We start from the raw sequence: 23,542 nt of genomic DNA, 5'->3' as shown, positions 1-23,542 counted from the left end.
GACGTGCTTTAAGTTTTTTGAGGGTTGTGACGTATTGAACAGAATTTATTGTGCATCCCTGCTCCAAAAAATCAACCAGAATCACACCCTCTGTATCCCAGAAAACTGTTGCCATAACTTTCCCTGCCGATCGCACAGTTTTGAATTTTTTCTTCCTCGGCGAGCTTGTGTGACGCCACTCCATTGACTGCCTCTTTGATTCGGGTTCAAAAAAATGCACCCATGTTTCGTCCCCGGTCACAATTTTTTTCAGAAACTCATCTCCCTCCAAACGGAAGCGCTGCAAGTGTTGGGAGGCTATTGTTTTCCTTGCCTCTTTATTCTGATCGGTTAACATTCTTGGAACCCACCGTGCACTGCCTTTACTCGTACTAAGAGAAATAATGCGACACACTTCATCTGCAGTCACCCGACGGTCACCACGAATGATGTCATCAACTTGCTGAATGTTGTGTGGAGTCACTGCACTCACCGGCCTGCCGCTCCGCTTTTCGTCAGTCAACGGTGTTTGCCCTTCAGCTTCCTTACAACGACGAACCCATCGTCTAACAGTGCTGACATCCACTGTCACAACACCATACACCTTCTTCAGTCTTTCATGAATGCGTATGGGCGTTTCACCTTCTGCATTCAAGAATTCAATCACACAACGCTGTCTCAAACGAACATCGATGTCGGCCATCTTACAAACTTCTGTGTGTTGCCACCTGTTGACACAGAAAGTTACTACTGCAGTGGATTGCAGAAGAAGGTTTGAGGAATGGCGCCAAATTCAAATTTTTCACTTAACTTAATTTTTTTAAGTAGAAAAAAAATGGGAGGCATTACTTTTTGACCGACCCTCGTATTTGTAAATCCAACAGTAGTCAGCAAACATCAGTTCACCCCATTTCCCACATCTCTTTCCTAAATCTTCAGTAAAACAACAACAACAACAACAACAACTACTACTACTACTACTACTACTACTACTACTACTCCTCCTACTACTACCTACTATTTTAAGCACTTGCTACACACTAGTTACTCTGTACATTCCAGAATTCAACTGCTGTAATCTAGATGCCAACAAGTCTGCAATATTTTTAGGCTCTAGTTGGCTTACACAATCAGTTAACTCTGTGTTGTTTTATGTTACCGTGTGGACTAATTTCACCAGAAGTGAGATTGGTATTGTGCTCTGTTGCAATGGTAATGTATTACCACTAGATTCACCATTACCCTCATTAATTACTATATAGGACTCAAATGAGACTGCAACAGATTTCATAAAGCACTGGCCGCGTGGCTAACTGTGTACTGAGAAAAGTTAATGCTCCCTTTTATTCTTCGAAAGGCCATGTGATAATGCTGTTGTCTTTCTAAAGCAACTATCTTACGCAATTTGAGGGATCTCTCCAGGACCCATGAATGATTCAAGCAAGGACCATACGTATGAAACACATAACAGATGCAAGGATCTCTAAGCTGGTTATGGTAGCAAATATTATCATTGGCATGGTTGTTCATGTTGTAATTTCAAAATTACATTTCTCCAAATATAGAAAAATGTTTTAGCAGATTTTATGTTTCTTAATGACACAGAATTGCACCATACTTCCTAATCACTGTACACAAGCTAAACTAAATTGTAGCACTATTATAAAACCATTGACACGTATTTCATTGCACATACAACAAAATTGGCTGAATATTCGGACAGAAAGTGTACTTTAATGTACCCTCCAACGTGTCTGACACAAACCACACAGTACACCCCTCCATTGCTGTCATACATCCAGGCTAAAATTAGACTACAAAATAGCAACAATCAATGGAAATTACTTCTTGTGGGAGTCATGATACTGTTTTCTGTGCACAGTACTTCAAAGATAATTTTGTGAAGGTCACGGTGAATTCCCCCTGCACAGACTCACACACAACACTTCAAAACTAGAGCTAATCAGAGATTTTAGTTGTAATTTTGTGAGCTAAGAGTTTGATTTAGACTAAATCAAGCAGAGTATAGTAAAAAAGAACAAAACTGGGTGAAGTCGTGATTTCAGATATCTTAGTCATTTATAATAGCTGAAGTAGTAAAATACTTTAAATTGTCAATAACAAAATGACCAGATACTGTTAAAAGAGGTTATGAGGTTCAGCATTCTTATAATCAAGCTTAATGTATTATAAGAACAAAACTTTCTTGTGTGCTGAAACCTCATTCTTCATGTGCATGTAGTCATTACTGATAGCAGAATAACTCCGAAGAAAACACGATTAATCAGTTCAAAACAAGCATCACCCTTCTGTCTGAACAAAAGTGTACTTACCATTCACAGGAACATCTGTCAAGTCTCCCAACTTCTGTTGAATGAACATTGCATTGTGGATGGTTGCATTTGGTTGGCTGTGGGATAAGATGGAGGAGACTGTGCGGAATGATGTTGTGATAAGATAATTATTAGAATTTCTTGCAGACATTGTGTGGTGCAGTTAGGTTATATTTGACACTAAAAGACTTGATAGCATTGCACATTGCTCACTTGTAGTTTCAAAACCATGAAAAGAACAGTGGAGGTTTCTCTGTTAGACTAATATCCACATTTTCTACTGTTATCTGACATCTCTAATACCCCACACTTAAAAGTACTGTAGCCACTTTTTAAATACCAAATACTCTGTGCTGGTTGTTATATTTATATTCAGTTTTTAATACTGCCTCATAACCAACTGGTGAAATTCGAATGTTTTAAAAAATTGTACAAGATAAGTTCAAAAGTCTTTGCAATTCTAAAAGTGTGACACTTCTACTAGACATTACTACTTTCTGTACACGTAATTTTTTTCAGTTTAGGATTAATATTGGAAATATCTCAAATCGTCACTTAAATAAGCTCTTAGAATAATGCTTTTAGACTTCTTAAGATTAATGTTCCTGAAAGTATTATGGCCCAATTAATTCAGTTGGGTATATTATGGCTCAGTACATTTTGCATATTTCAGTTCCTTTAAAGCAGGATTGGCCACAGTGTGCAAAAAATTTCATGCATGTTCTATGTGCTGCACACATGCTGCCAGAGATTCAGCCTGTCTCACCAATACTCAGTATATCTCGACTTTGCTTGGTCCCTTTTAGAACTACTAGGTAAGGCATGCCATTTCATTTACAGTATGATGTGACACTGTTTCTTCTGACATTTGGTGTGGCATTTTTGGTCAGCACAACTTTCTTTATAGTGTGGCAGGATCACAGTGTCAGACTGTTTATCCCTAGCAGTTTGCTTTTTTTTGTAGAGGAAGTTCACATATCCAGTGCCTGTTTGCACAGAAGGTCTAATGATCTAACATCTCAAGCATGTAAAAATGAATGAGAATCACACTTCTTTTCAGAGAGAAGGATGAGAATCGTAACATCTATTATGCTGTTGTGTATCTGAAGGGTACTGTAAATTTACTATACAGCAGCATTACAACACCATGCACAGTTAATTTTAAGATTTAATTGTCAATGAAAGAGCAAAAAATCAAAACGGTCAACAGGTGATATTCACGGGATTCATTGTTTTGTCCATCAAGAGCTAAATTCTCTGGCATGGAGCACATGATGAAGTTGCTGGTGTGAGTAGCAAATTTTCTGAAAAAGTTTATCAAGCCTAGAAAACAACGTATTATAATGGGTACTGGGTACACAACTCATGGGGAAGTTCACAATAACCATCTGATAAAACATGTGCTGAGGTAAATATGTAACTGTATTAGAACTGGCTGGTCTCATCGTAAAAAAGTGACAGCTGACCAGCAGAGTGCATGGACAAGAGGATTCGTACTCATCTGTGGGATGCAACCTCTGACAGTGGTTGAACTTCCAACTACATCTGCTGACTTCCATGGTATGACTTATGACTATGATCTTGGGTGTGGATCTATGCAGGTCACTACCCTCCCCCCCTCCCTCCTTGGAGGGCAGAGCATTGCTGATCACCAGGGAGAGTTATGTATGGCCGCGATATGAAGACTGTCTCCGTGTCCACGGAGGCCCCCGGAGGCAAGAGGAAAGAGCAACCCCCAGTCGCTAGAGATCTGGGGATATAGGCGATAGTGGCCAGCATGAGGAGAGCTCTGATGCCCCCTGATCATAGCAAGACGTGACAGAACTGGAGACAGACAATCCAGGTTGGGACCCATGGTGATGTCTGGCAGCAGTGTGGAAGTTGCAGTGACACCACCGCAGCCTGTGTCTGACAGTGTGACATTGAAAAGGCAAGGAGTATGCACTCTGGCTGGAATGCTACTGGAACTGCAGCCGATGGCGGGAAAGGTGTAGGCTCTTCAAGTGGATATACTGCTGCAGGTGGAAGAGGAGGCTGGAATCCTTGTAGGTAGGTGCACACACTGACTGGGGTAGTGATGAAGATGATGATGATGTGGCTAGGTTAGGGGGTTGAGTGCTCACTCAGACAAGGAGCTGACTCTTATGGCACTGGACCACCCAGTCTCTTATCCAAAGGGTGTAGATGAGGCAACCATTCTGTTGCATGATGACTGCTGTTATCCAATGGAATTGCTGACAAAAACCATGCCCCCTGACTACTGACCGCAACATTAATCCTGTACACTAGAATGCAACGGCCGGCAGGATCCAGGACAGAGGTGATGGAGCAGTATCCATGTCTGGTGCCCGTGGAGAAGCTCCTCTGGGCTGTGGGAACCAATAGGTATCATCTGGTAGGCCATCAGAAAAAAAATTGTGGGGAAGTCATGCATGCGGGCTTTAAACGTGTGAACCAAGGGGATGGCCTCTCTGTGAACATGGTGAATGCCTTGCTGCACACACAAATCATGAAGCACCGGAGACAGTAGCTGGGGTCCATTGTCACAAACGAGGATAGCTGGACAGTGGTAATGGCCAAGGGACACCAGACCATGTGTGGAAAATATGAAAATGTGTCAGTGAGAGTCAGCCAGAACACATTCAGAAACTGACCACAAAATCAACATTAATGCATTCTCAGGCCTGGGTTGCTGGAGGCTATGGAGAGAATGATGACCTGGGAGCCACATGTTGATTAGCATGCTGGAGATGCACAGCAACCAAGTGCTCCAGCTCTTGGTCTATGCTGAGCCATTACTGAGTCTGTGACCCAAGGCTTTGTTGCGGGAAGCATCCCAGTGCCCCTCACATAACCACTATAAAACATCCCACCACAAACTCCCAGGGTTGACCACCTGGAAAGCTGTATCATCTGTGGGGATGAGGAGGACCCCATCTAAGACTGAGAAACAATGGCGTAAGACAGAGTATTTGTGAAGTGGACCAGATGAGCACCCTGGAGGATGAGAATACCAATGCTGGTGGACTAGATGGACGACCTGCCTGAGGGTGGGGTCAACCACTGTTGCCTGGGAGGAGACATCCAAATGAAAATACATGAGCTCCTGTCAGTCAAACTTGGGTCCAGGCCAACTGGCAGCAGGGATAACTCATCCACATTGGCATGGCACTGCATGAGGTGAAATTGAATGTCGTAGTTGCATTTGGAGAGGAATAAGGCCCACTGCTGCAATCTGTGGGCTGACAAGGCTTTTGTGCCCCGTAATTAGTTGGAATTTAGTGCCATACAAGAAAATGTGAAATTTAGTGACTTCATACACTATGTCCAGAGCCTCCTTTTTGCCCTGGATGCAAATGCCAATGGCTGCTCTGAGCCATCTCAATTCCGGTGGGGGGCTGCTGCCTCCACACTGTGCTGCGAGGCGTCAGTAACCAAAACCAGTGATTTGTTGGGTGCCAACAAGTAGCATTCCTTCAGTGCAGTGAAGGCCTGGTCACACATTGGAGACCATACAAAGGGAGTACCTTTTCGTAGAAGGAGATGCAGTGGGTGGACACCCTGAAAATGAACCTATGATAAAAAGCAGTTTTACCTGAAAAAGCCTGCAGACTCGCACAATGATGAGCGAATGCAGCAGGTCCATAATAGCCCTGATGATGCTCTTCATTGGTTGGATGCCATGCCTCAATATGAAATGGCCCAGTTACTCAAGAAATGGTTGGCAATTTTGGACTCTGCAGATTAAAGGGCAGACACACGGCCGAGAGTTTTTGAAAGAGGGCTGAGATGCTGTGCAGATAGTTGCTCATAGTACATTCTGTAATGAATGTGTCATCCAGGTAGTTGAAGCAGTGTGGAATATTGTACAGCACCTGTTCCAAACAGCACTGAAAAGTTGCAGAGGCACTTGCCACCCCAAACATCAATAATTGGTACTCATAAAGGCTAAACAGCATGTTAACAACCATAATACACTTAGTCTCATAATACAGGACTAACTGGTGATATGCTTCAGAAAGATCAAATTTGGGGAAGAACTGAACACCTAATAAGCATGTGAACAGTTTGTCAGGATATGACAATGGGTATGTGTTGACCACAGGCTGTGAATTCAAAGTGGCCGTAAAATAGCTGCAAAGGCACAGTTTGCCAGAGGGTTTCTTAATGGTGACATGATATGTGGCCCAGTCACTAAACGAAGTGGGAACTGCAACCACAAGAGAGATGAACCAGCCAAACTCTGCCTTGACTTGGGAGCTGTGAGACAGAGGATTCTGCCTATCTTGAAAAAATATGAGACGAGCAGACTGCTTCAAGGTTATGTGGGCTTGAAAGTCTGCGGTGCACTCTAGGCCTTCTGGAAAGGTATCCTGAAATTCTCAGCACTGTGATTCCAAAGGCTGATAGGGGACCTCAGCAGATGCCAATTGTATGGAATCTGTAACCAAAAAATCAAAGGTCCGACAGGCATCAAGCCCAAAAATGTTTGCTGAACTAATGTTGTGGACAACAATAAAGGCAACAGATTTATTCACAGTTTTGTAGGTGACTTCCACCATGAATTGGCCAAGGAAGGGGATTTGTTGTTTACTGTATCCCCTGATGCGCCTGTTTACTAGTGACAACTATGGAGAGACAAGATCTGAAAATGTTGCTTTAAGCAGGGAAATACCATACCAGTGTCTACCTACATTTGCAGCTGCCATGAGAGAACCAAACCTTGATAAAAAGCTTGCAGGAATCATGATTGGGAACCAGCCCTGAGAATGATACTTTCTGAATATCCATATCCATGGTCTCTGGTTCTATGTTCTGCGCAGTTGAGTGGCAGACAACTGCAGCATGCCCCACCAGATTGGCTGGATTGCACTGCTGATATATCATCGTCTGCTGCGTACACAGTGAACACAGCTGCACCACCTTGTACTACAGCCGTGATATTACGTCAGCCTTCCAGTTGCTGACCAGTGGCTTATGAGACCTCATATGACAGGGAAATGGAAAAAACTTCTTTGAGGGAGGGGTTCTCTCACTGAAGAACCGATTGACAAACCTCTTTATTCAGGGCAGAGTGGACAAGAACATCACAAACCACAATGTCCATGCATGACTTCTGAATTGGCTGTGAGAAAATGGCACTTGAGACTAAGGCTATGGAGGGTTGCAGCCCAGGCACAATAAGACTGATGGGGCCACTTCTTACATTGGTAAAACTGAATCCTAGCAACCACAACGAGTGTGTAGCGGCGATAATAGGAAGATAGCAATGATCAAGTTGATACAAGGTGGCAGAAATTCATGACAAAAACAATGCATGATATAACTCCGCTTCTGTAAGGTGGAAGGCGTGAAAACACTGCCATAGGCAGTGTTCATATGCCTCGCAATCTTCTTCTGCTTCATCGAATGAAGGGAACTGAGGAGAAAATGGAGCCAGCGATGAATTTTTGGAGAGCAATGCCGGCAAAGCCTGCTGCATGATCATAAGGAGGTCCTTCTGCTGCTGCTTCATGTTTGAATCAGAGACTCCATGCTATGACAAAATGTGAAAAGCAACTGCACAACGAAAACTGTGAAGATGCGACCTTACTCATGAAATAAAGGTATGGAGATGTTGTATATTACTGTGAATTTTGACCCGAATTAGTGAAGGAATAGGAAAGCAGGAACCAAAATTATAAGAAACAGAATAGCATGAAGACTTCATATTTTAAGTGTGCTTGACCACACATTGTACCTTAGTAAGATGTTTCTAAGTGAGAAGAGACTTATATCTGATTTGATGGAGCAAGTGGATGTATTTAAAAAGAAAACTGCACTATGGAAGGGACAACTTATGATACATCATGCCATCCATTTCCTGGTGTACATTGGCGTTAAAGTGTGCAGTCAGGCAGATAGAAATCTGTACATGTGCAGAGTTTGTGGCTATCCTTGCTGTAAAGGAAATGTTAGACAAACCGTTTTGATTCCAACAAAATGCAGTTGACACTTGAGCATTAGCCTCATAGCTCCAGCAGCATTTGGCCATAACAGGTTTTAGACCTAAATCATAATCAAATGAAAGCATACATTTTTCATGAAAATTTTCGTATTACTGTGAAAAAATTTCCTTTCTTTAAAATAGTAAAGAATCCTTCTTTATACTATATGTTTTTGTCTTGTAAACAAAATGAATGCATCATACCACTCTGTGTGGTGCACAGAAGTCAATTCATATTCTGCTATTTAAAAAGGAATGCAAGCAGCCTTTGAACAAGAAACGATCTGCATGGGAAATGTATGTTGCTAAGTGAATATGGATTTTGACATGAAACTAGGTAAGCTATAAAATTAATCATTCTTGGATATTTTGATTGTGGCAGTTTTCTCGTGACTATGAAGTAAAGTCTTTATTAAATATAGGATTGAGTTCTAATTTCATCTCCACAAAGTTATTGGGCAGAGACAAATCCACAACATAGTAATTTCCCATTTGCAGTACAATAACAATTCCTGCATGATTAATATGCATCTGATATAGCTTCTGAATTTCAGTGTAACATGGTGTTTGGGAAGTGTGTGTGCTGTTGAATGGAATACTAAGAATTGAACTTTAAGTATAAGGGCCAAGAAGGCATGAAGGATTTCCCCTTCCCCTCCCTCTTTTTCTTCTTGAGAAATGCCTCAATGGCCGGTGAATTCTACTGCTTCTCTAGCAGTTGATGAAGAAAGTCCAATCATAAGTGTGCCATAATTATTATACTTTTGCAGTAACTATTAGTATTCAATGCATTCAGTGCCATCTTTCATTACAGATTAGTAGTATTTAATATATTCACCAAACTTTCGATTCTCACAGTACAATGTGTCCAGTTCTTTCTGGAAGACCAAATTACACGACTAATGCCTGTCATTTTTAAAAAAATATTTTTCTCCATGGCGGCGAAATTGGCAGGAAGTGGATCAGCAACAAACAAGCAATTCAAAGATACCTTTGCTAAGTGCAAAGGAGGCTGTTACACTGTGGCTACTTGGCACTCGTAAGGTATGTTTACAGGACTTCCATCATCGCATAGAGAAGCGGTATGCCATAACCATGCATGACATTGCAAATGCAGTTGCTAACTAACAGCATGCAAAGCAGTCTTCTTCGATGCACTGAACCCTTTATATTACAGTATCACTACCACTTAAAAATTAGCAATAAGCAACAAAGCTTCTCATCCTTGTTTACAGATACCAGTTAATATTTGGCTGCATTGTAGAGGGACTTGTGCATGATACAACTAATTTCCTGGTATTTTTTGCTTCCAATTGTATGATTATTTTTTTAAAATTATGACAGTTGCTAGCTATTACAAAATAAGATATTCTACTTTTCGAAGAGATAGTTTTGCTAGTTATATGCTTAAATGTTGCCATTGTGGCCAGTATGTTTCAGCTGTTACATGCAGTTTTGTTTAATTCATTAATATCTTCTGACAGTGTGATCTTTTCTTGTTAGTCAGGAGTTAAATGATATTTTCAAAATACTAAGGTTTATAATCATGTGCTATAACTGAAAGTCAAATATCCATCTCATACTTGATACTATGAGGTTTGTTTAAGATTAAGCTGACAAGCTACTGCTTTTCTAGACCCACTAGAAGTTGAAATCTCTTCATTGTAAGTCAAGTTAATTAAAATGATACTTCTACAAATATGGTATAGGTGAAAGAGTTTGGACAATAGTACTGAAATGCAAAGTGCAATCATCACAAACAACTTTGTACATTAAAGTAAAAGTATCAACCAGTTGGTTGCATGCATATAAATTGTGAGTCTGGGTGAACGAAGTCTATGATTTGACAAATCACATATGAATGATGGTTATGGGTTTTTATTGACTTTTTTCTGGTTTTAGTCCATTCTGTCCATACTGTAAAGATTTAAAAAGTACACACATTGCTGCTGTTTGGATTAATGTGCATGACACCACATCAGTAGTACATTAGCACAAATGAATAAAGATAATAGTGTGTAAATTTTAAAATAGAATAACATTTGTCAAGTTGGACAACGATAGTAATAAGAAAGTAAAAATGATAAACCAAACACCCTTACTTAACAGTTTAAGTATGTGTTAGAGTTCACATAAAAATTCAGTACACACATGAAAGGATGTTTCAATAAATTTGTAAATTTCCCATAACAAGCTACAAGAAGTTATGATTTTTAGAGTTAATGAAACCTGTAGTGAGATGTCATCCAAAACAGGTTTATTATGAACATGAACAATTCACTGAAATTTTTAGTATAAGATATTGGTACAATAGGAAGGGTGAAAAATTTAAAATATTTGAGAGAAATAATTCAAGAAAATGATTCTAAAAAAGAATGCTGTAAATGAATGGTAAAAGCCTGTGGTCTCTCAGAAATTCTTATCTAACAACCTTGAAATAAAGAACTCAAATGTAGTGATGAAAGCAGAATGGCTATATGCAAGTGAATGCTTAGGACTGCACTATAAGTTAGGTAAATGTAAAACGTCAGTTAGAATACCACAGTGCTTTGCTAGGCTGACCCACCACTGACAGGTGGACCCTACATTTCATTGTGGACTCTGAACACTGGTACAATTTGGCATTGTTGACATACACAGTCAGGTCATTACCATAGTTAAAAAAAGTGGTTAGTAACAGAAAAATAAATCCTAAGACTGACTATGCATTGAAACATCTTTGGATATGTAGTCTGACACATACCCAGTGAGCTACCAAACCACCTTATAAGTTAGATAAACTTGAAATATTTGAAAGAACAATCACAAGGAAGATATTGGGTTCACCAGAAATAACACTTTAAAATAAAGAAGTAATGTTGAAATATAGTAGGTGCAACAAGAAAGAGGAGACTGACGTTACTTGCTCATATGCGAGAACAGATCAACCACATTTTTTCCAAAAAGATTTGGCAAAAGAGATTAACAGTCAATCTTTTCCTAGAGATCAAGATAGATTTACTGAGAGACAACATTAAAGTAGACTAAAAAAAGACAGAGATAATGTTGGAATGAAAGTGTTGGAGAAAAATTCAAAGGATTCAATGGTGATATTAGAGGGACACTGTTTGTAGAGAGAGGGAGGGAGGAAGGGAGGGAGAGAATAGAATATGTAGAACAGAGATTGCCACTTGGTCACCAGAAAAGGAGAGAAAGAGAAGAAGAATATATACAAAGGTTCTTTGATAAGTCTGGTAAATTTCTGTGAAAGAACGGAACATTTTTGTTGCGCTTTCATAGTTTGAAAACTTAATTATTCCAAGTATTGTATAAAGAATTTTGGCAATGTACAGCATATACTTCAATGCTGACAGCCATCAGAATTTGTTAGTGTTTCTGCTGCAATTGTAAATAGAGAAAACGGAGTTTCATGCTTCTGCTAAACATTGTCATTTGAAAGGTTGGAGGGCAGCACAAATAAAAACAGACTTGGACGAAGTTCCTGCAGGTTCTGCAACATCATTGAAGACCATTTATTTTTTGGGGCAATGAATTTATTTGTGATCGGCCAAGCACTGAAGACTAAGCATGCTCCAGCTGTCCAATTGAGGTCATCACAAAGGAAACCATTGAATAAATCCATGATATGGTAATGCAAGACTGCCAAATAAGAATTCGTAAGATTTCCATGACTGTAAGCATAATATGAAGATGGTGTGTGAGGAGTGTGCCACATCTGCCCAGCACATCCAGTGCAACATTTCAGCACAATGCCTGGCAATGTTTAATCACAATATGGAAGACATTTTGCACTGATTTGTGACTGTTCATGAAACCTGGATCCATCATTAAACACCAATAACAAAAGTGCAGTCCAACAATGGACAAAGGCTGGTGAAAGTGCACTAAAGAAGGCAAGAACTATTTTGTTGGCTGATGAGATGATGGCTACTATTTTTTTGGTTTTCCCAAGGGATAATCCTCGTAAATTACTTGGAGAAAGGCAGAACCATGATTGGACCCTACATGCTTCATTGTTGTATTGTGTGAAACTAGAGTTGGCTGAAAAAAGACCCAGGTTGCCACGCAAAGAAGTGCTCTTTCACTAGAATATTGTGCCATCCCCACATAAGTGGTAACAATGATGAAAGGGCATGAATTGGGCTGTGAGTTGGTTTCACATCCACCATTTTCCCCAGACTTAGCCCCAGATGTCTTCTTCCTGTTCCCTAACATAAAACTTTGGCGTGCTGGGAAGAAATTGTCATCAAATGATTAAGTCAACGAGTATTTTGCGGAGTTTGACACAACCTTAGATTAGATTAGATTTACTTTCATTCCAATTGATCTGCAGTGAGGAGGTCCTCCCTGAAACAAATAAGCTAATGTACCTTCCATAGGTCCCAAGTGGAATGACAGTCATTTTTTTAATGAACACTATATGAAAGAATCACTTTAAAAACTCTTATTTACTAAGATTGAATTAATGTACTGAATTTAAAATAAACTTTTTTTATTTATAATGTAATAAACATACACTAGAACTAATACAATACTTATTTACAATGAACACATCACTGCACTGAAATGGTGCAGAAGTTAGATTGTACTTACACACACACACACACACACACACACACACACACACACACACACACAAATCTGGTGGTTCTACTGAGAAATTCATCAATAGAGTAGAAGGAGTTTGCCACCATAAATCCTTTAGACTTCTCTTAAACTGAATTTCATTGGCTGTTGAGCTTTTTATGGCTGCTGGCAAGTTACTGAAAATGTGTGCTTCTCTATAATGTACACCATTTTGTACAAGAGTAAGTGACTTTAAATCCTTGTGAAGATTATTCTTATTTCTAGTACTGATTCCATGCATTGAGCTGTTGGTTTGAAAAAGTTACATGTTTTTAATGACAAATTTCATTAAGGAATAGATATATTGGGAAGCGTAGTTAGTATCCTTAGTTCCCTAAACAGGCTTCTGCAGGATGTTCTTGAGTTCACACCACATGTTTTCCACCAAAACTAACCAAGGTTAGAGCGAAGTATACAAAGAAGCCATGGATTATGCAAGGAGTAGAGATATCTTGCAAAACAAAAAGAAAACTGTATCTGTCAATCCGAAACAGTTCTGATGTTGATGCTATAGCACATCACAAGAAATACTGCAAATATTCAAGACTGTAATACGGACATCAAAGCAAATACATTACAAGGAAAAGATAGTCATATCAGATAAGAAAATAAAGACAATATGGGATATAGTGAAGGAGGAGACCAGTAGAACCAGACATGAAGAGGGACAAATAGCATTAAGAGTAAATAATACATTGGTGACAGATATGTATAGTGCTGTAGAACTTTTTAATAAATATTTTACATCTGTTACTGAAAAGATGGGGTTGTCAGAGTCTGCAGATGCTGCTATGGAATACCTCAGACCAGAAATTTCAAGTAACTTCCATAATATGAATTTGACCCTCACTACCCCAGTAGAAGTAATGTCCATCACAAAATCATTAAAATCGAAAACATCTAGTGGGTATGATGAAATATCAACAAAGTTAATTAAAAAATGTGATTCTCAGTTACGTAACACATTAAGCTATATGTGTAACCAGTCATTTATCACATTTTTGTGCTAGGAAAACTTTAGCTTGGATTGATGAATTACCCCAAGAAATAATCCCATATGACATTATGGAATGAAAGTAAGCATAGTATGCCAGCTTTTACATTTTTACATCCCCTATGCCTGGCACAACTCGTGTTGCTAATAGAGATTTGTTAAGATGCTTCAGCATTTCTGTGGTGTGCTCCTCCCAGTTGAATTTATTATCAAGCTGTAATCCCAAGAATTTAATGCTGTCCACTTCTTCTATCTGCTTGTCATCGTATGTTAGGCATATACTCGTGGGACACCCATTACAAGTTATGAACTGCACGTAGTGTGTTTTTTCAAAGTTTAGTGATAAAGAATTGGCTAGGAGCCAGTGATTAATGTCCACAAATATTTCATTAGTTGATCTTTCTAAGACTACACTTGATTTGCTATTTATTGCAATATTTGTATCATTGACAAACAAAACAAACTTGGCATCTGGTAATGTTACTGATGAAAGGTCATTGATATACATGAGAAAAAGTAAGGGCCCTAAGATGGAAGTTTGTGGGACCCCATATGTAATTAGTTCCCAGTTAGTTGATACCTGACAGCTTAATACATGTCTCTTTTCTAATAACACCCTTCGTTTCCTGCCAGAGATATAAGATTTGAACCATTTTGCAGCATGTCCTGTTACACCATAATATTATGATTTACTAAAAGGATATTGTAATTTACACAGTCAAATGCCTTTGACAGATCACATAATATACCAGTTCCTGCATGTTTTTTTCCCTTTTTTCCCCCCTAATGAATTAAGTACATTTTTACTGTAGGTGTAGATAGTCTTCTCAATATCAAAACCCTTTAGAAATCCGAACTGCAACTTTGACAGTATGTTACTTGTGATAGGATGGCTATAAAGCTGATTGTACATTACCTTTTCTATAAATTTTGTGAATGCTGGCAAAATTGAAATTGGATGGAAATATGATGCTATTCCTTTACCTTCCTCCTTGAACAGTGGCTTAACTTCAGCATATTTCAACTATCCAGCAAATATTCCACTGATAAATGACTGGTTACACATATAGCTTAATGTGTTACGTAACTGAGAATCACATTTTTTAATTAACTTTGTTGATATTTCATCATACCCACTAGATGTTTTCGATTTTAATGATTTTGTGATGGACATTACTTCTACTGGGGTAGTGAGGGTCAAATTCATATTATGGAAGTTACTTGAAATTTCTGGTCTGAGGTATTCCATAGCAGCATCTGCAGACTCTGACAACCCCATCTTTTCAGTATCAGATGTAAAATATTTGTTAAAAAGTTCTACAGCACTATACATATCTGTCACCAATGTATTATTTACTCTTAATGCTATTTGTCCCTCTTCATGTCTGGTTCTACTGGTCTCCTCCTGCACTATATCCCATATTGTTTTTGTTTTCTTATCTGATATGACTATCTTTTCCTTGTAATGTATTTGCTTTGATGTCCGTATTACAGTCTTGAATATTTGCAGTATTTCTTGTGATGTGCTATAGCATCAACATCAGAACTGTTTCGGATTGACAGATACAGTTTTCTTTTTGTTTTGCAAGATATCTCTACTCCTTGCGTAATCCATGGCTTCTTTGTAGACTTCGCTCTAACCTTGGTTAGTTTTGGTGGAAAACAGTGTTCAAATAAGGTAAGCACTTTATATTAGCAAAAGTGTTATACTTTTCATTCAAGCCATGAACACTGTAAACATTACTGCAGTGAATGTCTCTGAGGAGTGCCCGAAAATAATCAATTTTTGGCTTATTGCTTACCCTCTTGAGCTCAGATTTAATAATTTTTATATCCTGTTCAGTATTAACATTTAACAGAAGGAACCACATGTCATGGTCTGAGAGGCCATTGACTGTTGGTTTTGTAATATAATTTTGTTCATTAGACTTTCCTATAAAGATATTATCAATGGCAGTTTGTGAGCAATTGGCTACCCTAGTGGGGAACTTTATGGCGAGAATTAAGGTGAATGATAGTGTTACTAACTAAAATAAGTTCTTATTGGGAGAGTCTTTAAGGAAATCTACATTGAAGTCACCAGCAACTTTGTTTTTGTTGTTAAATGGGCCAGTACAACTTCAAGTTGGCTTATGAACAGATTAAAGTTACCTTCAATTGCTCAATATACACTGTGAAATTTTACTTCTGTTGCACATTCTTCCATATACTGTTCTAGGCAAAATTTGTGAATGTATATGTTCTTAAATTTATGACAGTTCCTGATGAATGTGGCAACTCCTCCTATCTCCATTTCTGCTCTACAAAAGTGAGATGCTAACCTAAATCCTTACCACTTAAAAGTTCTATACCAGTGGTCACATGAAGTTCAGAGAGGCAGATTATGTCAGCTGGGTAAGGACTCTAATTCATCTATGCAGATCATTAATTCAATTATTTTATTTATCAGTCCTTGAATATTTTGATGCAATAAAGATAGCTGACATTTCACATTGACTAATTTAAAATTGTGTGGAGTTGAAATTTCTGTTGATTGTTGAAAATTCTTAACTAACAGCTGTTTACGCTGATGTAATAAGCTAGAATTGTGTTTTTGGGTTTCTTTCTCAAACTGAAGGTTTGTCGCAATCCTAACTGCTCTTAAAACTTGGTTTCTTTCTGTCCTCCATGCCCTAAAAAAGGGTCATTTCTGAACCCTATAACCACTGGTACTTTATCAGTCATGACAGTTCCTCCCTCCCTTTGACTTTCCTGCTATTTTCCCAGCCAGTTTACCTTTCCCTTTCCTATCGAGGTGAAGGCCATGCCTAGTATAATCCCACCTATTGAGAGAATCAACAGGAACCACACAAATGTGTGACCCTTGACCCGACATAAACAGCCGTTCCAACTCCAAATTAACACTCTTGACAGAAGAGTTCAAACGAGGTCAGTCATGGTGCCCAAGAACAGATACAGACTCAACACTAGTATGCTTCAATGCTGATGCAATCTTTGCCAGGTCACACTCTGTACTGTACCCAGGATTTCTGTCAATACTATTACCTGGCCGGCCCACTATAACCACAGTGTCTTCATTAGTGAAATCTTTGCACAGTGATCCTAAATCCTCTGTCACCTGATCCAGCCCAGCACTAGGTTTAAAGAAATTGGTGACCTGGTACTCTGATCCTAATTCATCCTGCAAAAGTTGGCCAACACCTCTTCCATGGGAACTACCTAACAACAACGCATTCTTTCTCTTTACTGATTACCCTACATTCTTACTTTTCTATTTGCTGCTGAAAGTTTGTTGTGCTCTGTCTACACCTGCAACTGCTTGAGGCTCACCAGCTTCTAACTGAAGCAACAGGTCAAATCCATTTTCCACATACCATGAAGCTGTCAGACAAAGTTCTAGGCCTGTTCCTCCTGTTACCTGTTGCCACTCCTCACCTCTCTTTACCCTTCTCCCTTCTTAAACTGTTGATCTCCCGTGGCCTTGTCTAACTCAGCCTGAAGGGCAGCAGTTTTCCCCTCCTGTTCTAGTATCTTCCTCTCTCTACTACATATCCTATAAAACCACTGATGAGTCTCATTTACTTCCCCTATTCCCAGACCACTAAAGTCACCCACATGGAAAAAACTACAGCACCTATCACACCAAAGCCCCGACCTAACGATTCTATGGCAAGTCAAGCCCTTTTCACTCATGATAAATGTAATAGTTTAGTAAGAATAAGTCAATTAAATTTTCTGGGGGGTGAAAAAGCTGGAGGGTAGCTGGACCAAGTGTGTATCCCACAAAGAAGACTACATTGAGAAGTAAGGTGAGTTGTTTATGAAACAAACATTTTTTTTCTCACTTGTTTACCAGACTTATCAAATAACTCCCATATGACTCAGCAACCACACCTATGCAACCACATGTTGCCGAGCAACCACAATGCCATCCTCTGCGTACAGTGTCATTGGATGTGAGTACTCAGTGTGAGCTCACTGCTCATATTATTCACCCTTGTAGAAGAACAGTGTGCTACACTGACATAACTCATGGCACTGAAGTGGTCTCTATGTATTGGTATGGAAACAGAATAGTGTGGCAAATAGGAACTATTGTGCAAAAAGGAGCTATTGTGTTTGGATGTGCCTGTGACCAGATCAAGGAAGAAGGAGGCTGATTTGGTGGTTATGAACATGGCCCGTCCAATGTTTCTACAAGGAATGGTGTACTACCCATAGCCATGTAACATGGTGTAAGGATAGTGGTTGTAAACAGTTCCAAGTTGACACGGATCAGAAATGAACATAAAACATTGTCAATTGATTTCCAATCCATCACAAATTGCTGCTGTCAGTGAATGCAGTTCCATCTCAAGCAGTTTCCATGTGAACATTGTGAATGGAACTACATGTAGTAGATGTTCGAAGTTAGGTACCTCACAAAAGGCCATTGCCCACAGCGACACATAAAGCTGTGTGTCTTCAAAGGGGCCTAACAACACAGAACCTGAATGGCTACACAGTAGCTTGCATGTGGTTTTATTCAGCGAGTCACCATTTTGCTTCTTTTCAAATAATGCAAGGCATAAATCACTCAAACAGCCCATGGAGATATTTAACAAGAGTGTATGAAAGGTTTGGTTCAGAGCAGAGGTGGTTCTGTGACGTTTTTGGGGTTTTCTTCATATCATGACTTAAGCCGATTCATTCTTTTTACTGTGGACATGGATCAGAATGTCGATTTCAACATTTTCAGTGACTTACATCGCCGCACAGTGAGATTAGTGTTGACATTCCCATCTTCCAAGATGATAACAGCTATTTTTACAGGGCTGCACAGATGCATTCTTGGTTTGAACGACAGTGAGGCACACTATTGTATATGGACAGGCATGCTAAATTACCTGAACTTAGCCCTATAGAAAATGTCTGGGACAGTGGGTGGAAGATAACTATTGACAACCTCACAATTAAATAGCTCTGTAGGATCCAGTCATCAGTGGCAGCTCGGACTGGATTTGGTATACCTGAAAATACAAGTGGACCATGAACTGAGATGATTCTGAAGGCTGTAGGTTGTGTTAAATACTATTAGCGTAATGTCTCTTAAAGATAATTTCTGTCTGGTGTCCCTATTCGTCATTAATGTTGGCCTTTGGGTGATACTCACTACTACGCTTTCTGTTATTCTCCAATACTGGGTACACCTCTTCCTTGCTATTCTGGAAAAAACCAGATCTTGACAGTGCCAGGAATGCATCAGGGATTATGGGGAGAGGGGGGGGGGGGGCAGTCAGGTGTTTTAACTGTTAGTATACTACTTGTGCAATGTGACTCTACTGCTGTGAAATAAGAATGCTGGCATGTGTTGACATAGAAATAGTGACACTGCAGAGGAAGAGGGTACTTTAATTTCTCAATTTCAAAATGCTATTGACACTGAGCATATGTAAGCTTATATATCACATACTTGTATGTCATAAAAACTGAGTTATTATAGTGAACAATCAAGTAGTTTTTAAAACCACTGTAAGCTGTGGTTTTATTATATGAGATACCTTTCTTGCACTATGTATATATAACCTGTTACTGGCTAGTTTTGGCCTTGACAATTTTCAAATGTATATCATGTTTTTTTTTTCTTTTGTGTGTGTGTGTGTGTGTGTGTGTGTGTGTGTGTGTGTGTGTGTGTGTTTACATTTAAAACCTGTTTCTTGCTATGTGCAGGTACATATCCCCCCTCCCCACACACATGTCGAATGTTTCACATTATGGCCTCGCAGATCACAATCTGCTTCCAAGCACACATTTTTCCATTAAATGAATTTGCAAGGACCTGTAAGCTTGCTGTTAACAGTGTTTTTACATACATGGCATATTGTGTACATGTCTTCTGTCATTGATCTACGGTATATTCTCTTATCATGAAGCTTTATTTCTTTTAGTAGGATGACATTAAACATTGTAGAGTACAACAGTGCATTTAGCCAGGAGATAATGATATTTATCTGCATCAGCTTTCTATATTGTAAATTATTACTTGCTATTTCTATTATACGTGCAACTTAAGGATATTCTGTATGAGTTTTCTACTCTGAGGTCATGTGATTTAATGATTCCATTGGAGGGCTCTCTGTCTACTTATTGGACAAAAGAAATGTCGAGAGTTTTATAAAATAACAGTTTAAAGCATAATATATTGTATGTAGACCCCTTCAACAATAAGGCAGACAGCCTACCACAAGTCCGTAACTGGGCAATGTGAATGCCTGCTACTCTCATTACTGGTGGGCCCTTTATGAAGTTTTATTTCATGATTGTGCTTCCAACAGTGTGTCAGCGATTATAAATAGACTGGAGCTTACATACCTAATACCTTATATTGATCTACTGGATGAAGAGTTGTGTGTGCCAGGTTGGTCCACAGTCACAACACAGATGGTCATGTAGGGTTCTACATTGAGCTTAACTTCTTCATGGTGGTTAGTGTCAGTGATCTTCAGATACTTATCTCCTAACCTGCTTACCATGTCCCCCTAACCCTTCCTGGACTGCTGGAAACCACAACAAAACTGCATCTTTTCCACTATATCGTAATTCACACTGAAAGTCCCTAAATACTGCCTTGATTTTACAATCTAGACAACGTTAGGACTCTATACCACCAATATACTTTAGTCACAAACAGAGACGGCCAGTAAACACATTGAGGTGCATGACCACAGTGCTGACACATTTCTGTAACACTTGCACGTTGTGTTTGAACGTACCAGTAAAAAATCCAGCAGCCCGCTTCTTCTTTCTTTAATCTGAGATGGTACAGATCCCAAGCACTCGAACAGTACTAAAGGATAGGTTGCACTAGTGCCCTGCATCTGGTCTCCTTTAGAGATGAACCACACTGTCCCAGAATTCTCCTGATAAAATAAAGTCATCCATTTGCCTTCCCTACCACACTCCTTTCTTGCTCATTCCATTTAATAACACCTTGCAATGTTATGCCCAAGTATTTAAACAGTGTGACTGTATGAACCGAGAAACTGCTAATTCTGTATTCATACATTATAGATTTCTCTTTTTTTTTCTCCTGCAAATGTTGACTTCCATATACACAGAGAGAAAAATAAGAGAAATCAGAATTCACACAGGAAAATTGAGGTGTTCATTTTGCCCACGTCCTATTTGAGTGTGGAGCAGAGGAGAAATAGTCTGAAAATGGGTCTATGAACCCTCAGCATGAAATGTACAAAGCAACAGGAAAATTCATGCTTGTTGGTTGTTCATGGTCAGATACATAGTGGTGCAGTTAATTTGCAATGGTAGCCACTTGCTAATTCCCTCTGTAGAGTTGTAATCACAATATGTCTACAATTATATATACATAGCCACCGTATAGTGTATGGCGGAGGAGCTTTGTCCACTGCTAGTCATTTCATTTCCATTTCAACTCACAAATGGAGCAAGGGAAAAGTGACTGTCTATATGCCTCTGTATGAGCTCTAATTTCTCTTATGTTGCCTTTGTGGTCCTTACTCAAAATATATGTTGGTGGCAGTAGAATCATTCTAGAGTCAGCTGCAAATTCCTTTTCTCTAAACTTTCTCAGTAGTGTTTGCAAAAAGAATGTCATCTACCCTCCAGGGATTCACATTTGAGTTCCCAAAGCGTCCCTGTAACACTAGCATGTTGACTGAGCCTACCAGCAACAAATCTAGCAGCACTCCTCTGAATGCTCAGTCTTACTTTAACCTGACCTTGTCGAGGATCCAAACACTCGAGCAGTACTCAAGAATGGGTTGCACTAGTGTCCTGTATGTGGTCTCCTTTATAGATAAGCTACACTTTCCTAAAATTCACCAAATAAAGCAGTCATTCATTCACTTTCCATACTACCATCCTTACTGCTCGTTCCATATTTCTTTGCAATGTAATGTCTATATAGTGAGGTGACTGTGTCAAGCAGCATACCACGAATACTGCGTGTAAACATTATAGGATTGTTTTCCCTATTCACCTGCATTAATTTACAATCATGGCCCCAGGGTGCACTGAGGCATGCCACGACTGGATTCGCTTGTGGAGACTAGTTCTCTACATTTTTAACTGTCATCCTACAACGGCAAACAGTATTCATTGTAAACATTTCAGTGCTCAGTGTCATCACATTTTTCAGGTTAGCAAAGAAACTAGCTGAATTACCTTCACAAGTTCTTTTCACAGTTTCACTCCCTATTCCGTCATGTGGGGCAACCTCCGTCGGCTTTCTGGCATCAAGGTTCATTGCCCAATTTCTGGCCTACCATAGCAGATGATGTCTTCACGGACACAATTACTATCTCCAACGTCTTGAGCCACTATTTTGCAGAGACTTCCAGCTCCACCAATTATCACCCCACCTTCCTCCCTCAGAATCGAAGGGAGTCTGACCATGTCTCACCTCATCCCAATCTTCCAACCCAGGGCCAGATGCTGTTCACATTCAGATGTTGCAGCACCTTTCTCTTGTGGGCAGTCTCTCTCTCCTTTGTATGTACAACATGTTTGAGCAGATGGAATATTTCCCAGATGCTTGTGTGAAGCCCCTGTTATATCCATACCTAAGCCCGGTAAGAGCAAATACTTTTCCTGCCCCATTTCCCTCACCTGCTGTGTTTGCAAGGTGGAACATATGATTCATGGCAATCTGGTATGTTGGCTGAAGTCTCACAATCTACTAACTGCTGCACAATGTGGATTTATATGCAAGCCATTCTGCAGTTGATCACCTTGTCACTTTGTGAACCCATGTCATGAATGATTTTCTACCAGACTGTGTCCATGTTTTTTGATTTGGCGAAAGCCTATGACACCACGTTTGGGTTTGGCCTTGTCTGACACCTTTATCAAGGAGAATGGCATGCCTCAGGGCTCTGTCTTGAGTGTCGTCCTCCCTCTGTGCTATAGCTACTAACCCTATCTCGGACTGTCTCCCATCAGGTATCTCCGACTCCCTTTTATTAGATGGCTTTGCGATCCAGTGGAGTTATCCATTGACTTCTCATCTTGAGCGCTGTCTTCAGTAATGTCTCCATCATCTTTACTTGTGGAGCATTGATAATGGCTTTTGCTTTTCCACTGACAAAACTATTTGTATGAATTTTTGGCAAAATGGGTTTGTTCCACTGTTTTTACATCGTGGGCCTGTTGCTCTTTCATTCACTGGAGCTATGAAATTCCTGGGGCTCATGTTTGATAGGGAAATTTCTTGGCCGCATGCTGTACCCTGTCCCTCAATGCCCTATGCGTCCTAAGCAGTAATTCCTGGGGAGTGGATCGGACCAGCCTCCTCCATTTATACCGATCCCTTGTCCATTCAAAACTGGACTATGTGTGCTTCATTTATTGATCTGCCTATCATATGCAGTGTTAACATAATCCACCATTGTGGAATACGTTTGGCCACTTGTGCCTTTTACACTAGACTGACTGAGAGTCTTAATGCAGAAGCTGCCGAACTACCATTGTCATACCAGTGTGATGTCCTCCTCAGGGGATACACATGCCATTTTTGTGCAATGCCCGGCTACATGCCCTATGCCCCCTTTTTCGATGAATCCTTTGGCCGCCAGTATAGGGTGTGCCCTTTTCTCTGTTACCTCCTGG

General features: G+C 39.7%; 1 protein-coding gene across 3 annotated transcripts in view; it reads left to right on the top strand.

Moving 5' to 3' along the window:
• Nucleotides 1-23,542, top strand: part of LOC126336397 (protein quick-to-court) — a 334,356-nt gene that overhangs the window by 299,417 nt on the left and 11,397 nt on the right. The window contains exon 7 of one of the 3 annotated variants that reach the window (XM_050000075.1): nucleotides 9,253-9,342. The exons of the other annotated variants lie outside the window; for them this stretch is intronic. Coding sequence (XP_049856032.1) covers nucleotides 9,253-9,342 — 90 coding nt within the window. The remainder of the gene's footprint in view (nucleotides 1-9,252; nucleotides 9,343-23,542) is intronic. 3 annotated transcript variants of the gene reach the window in all.

This window comes from Schistocerca gregaria, chromosome 2 (genome assembly GCF_023897955.1).
Source record: "Schistocerca gregaria isolate iqSchGreg1 chromosome 2, iqSchGreg1.2, whole genome shotgun sequence".
Lineage (NCBI taxonomy): Eukaryota > Metazoa > Arthropoda > Insecta > Orthoptera > Acrididae > Schistocerca > Schistocerca gregaria.
This window is presented reverse-complemented; position numbering and strand designations above follow the sequence as displayed.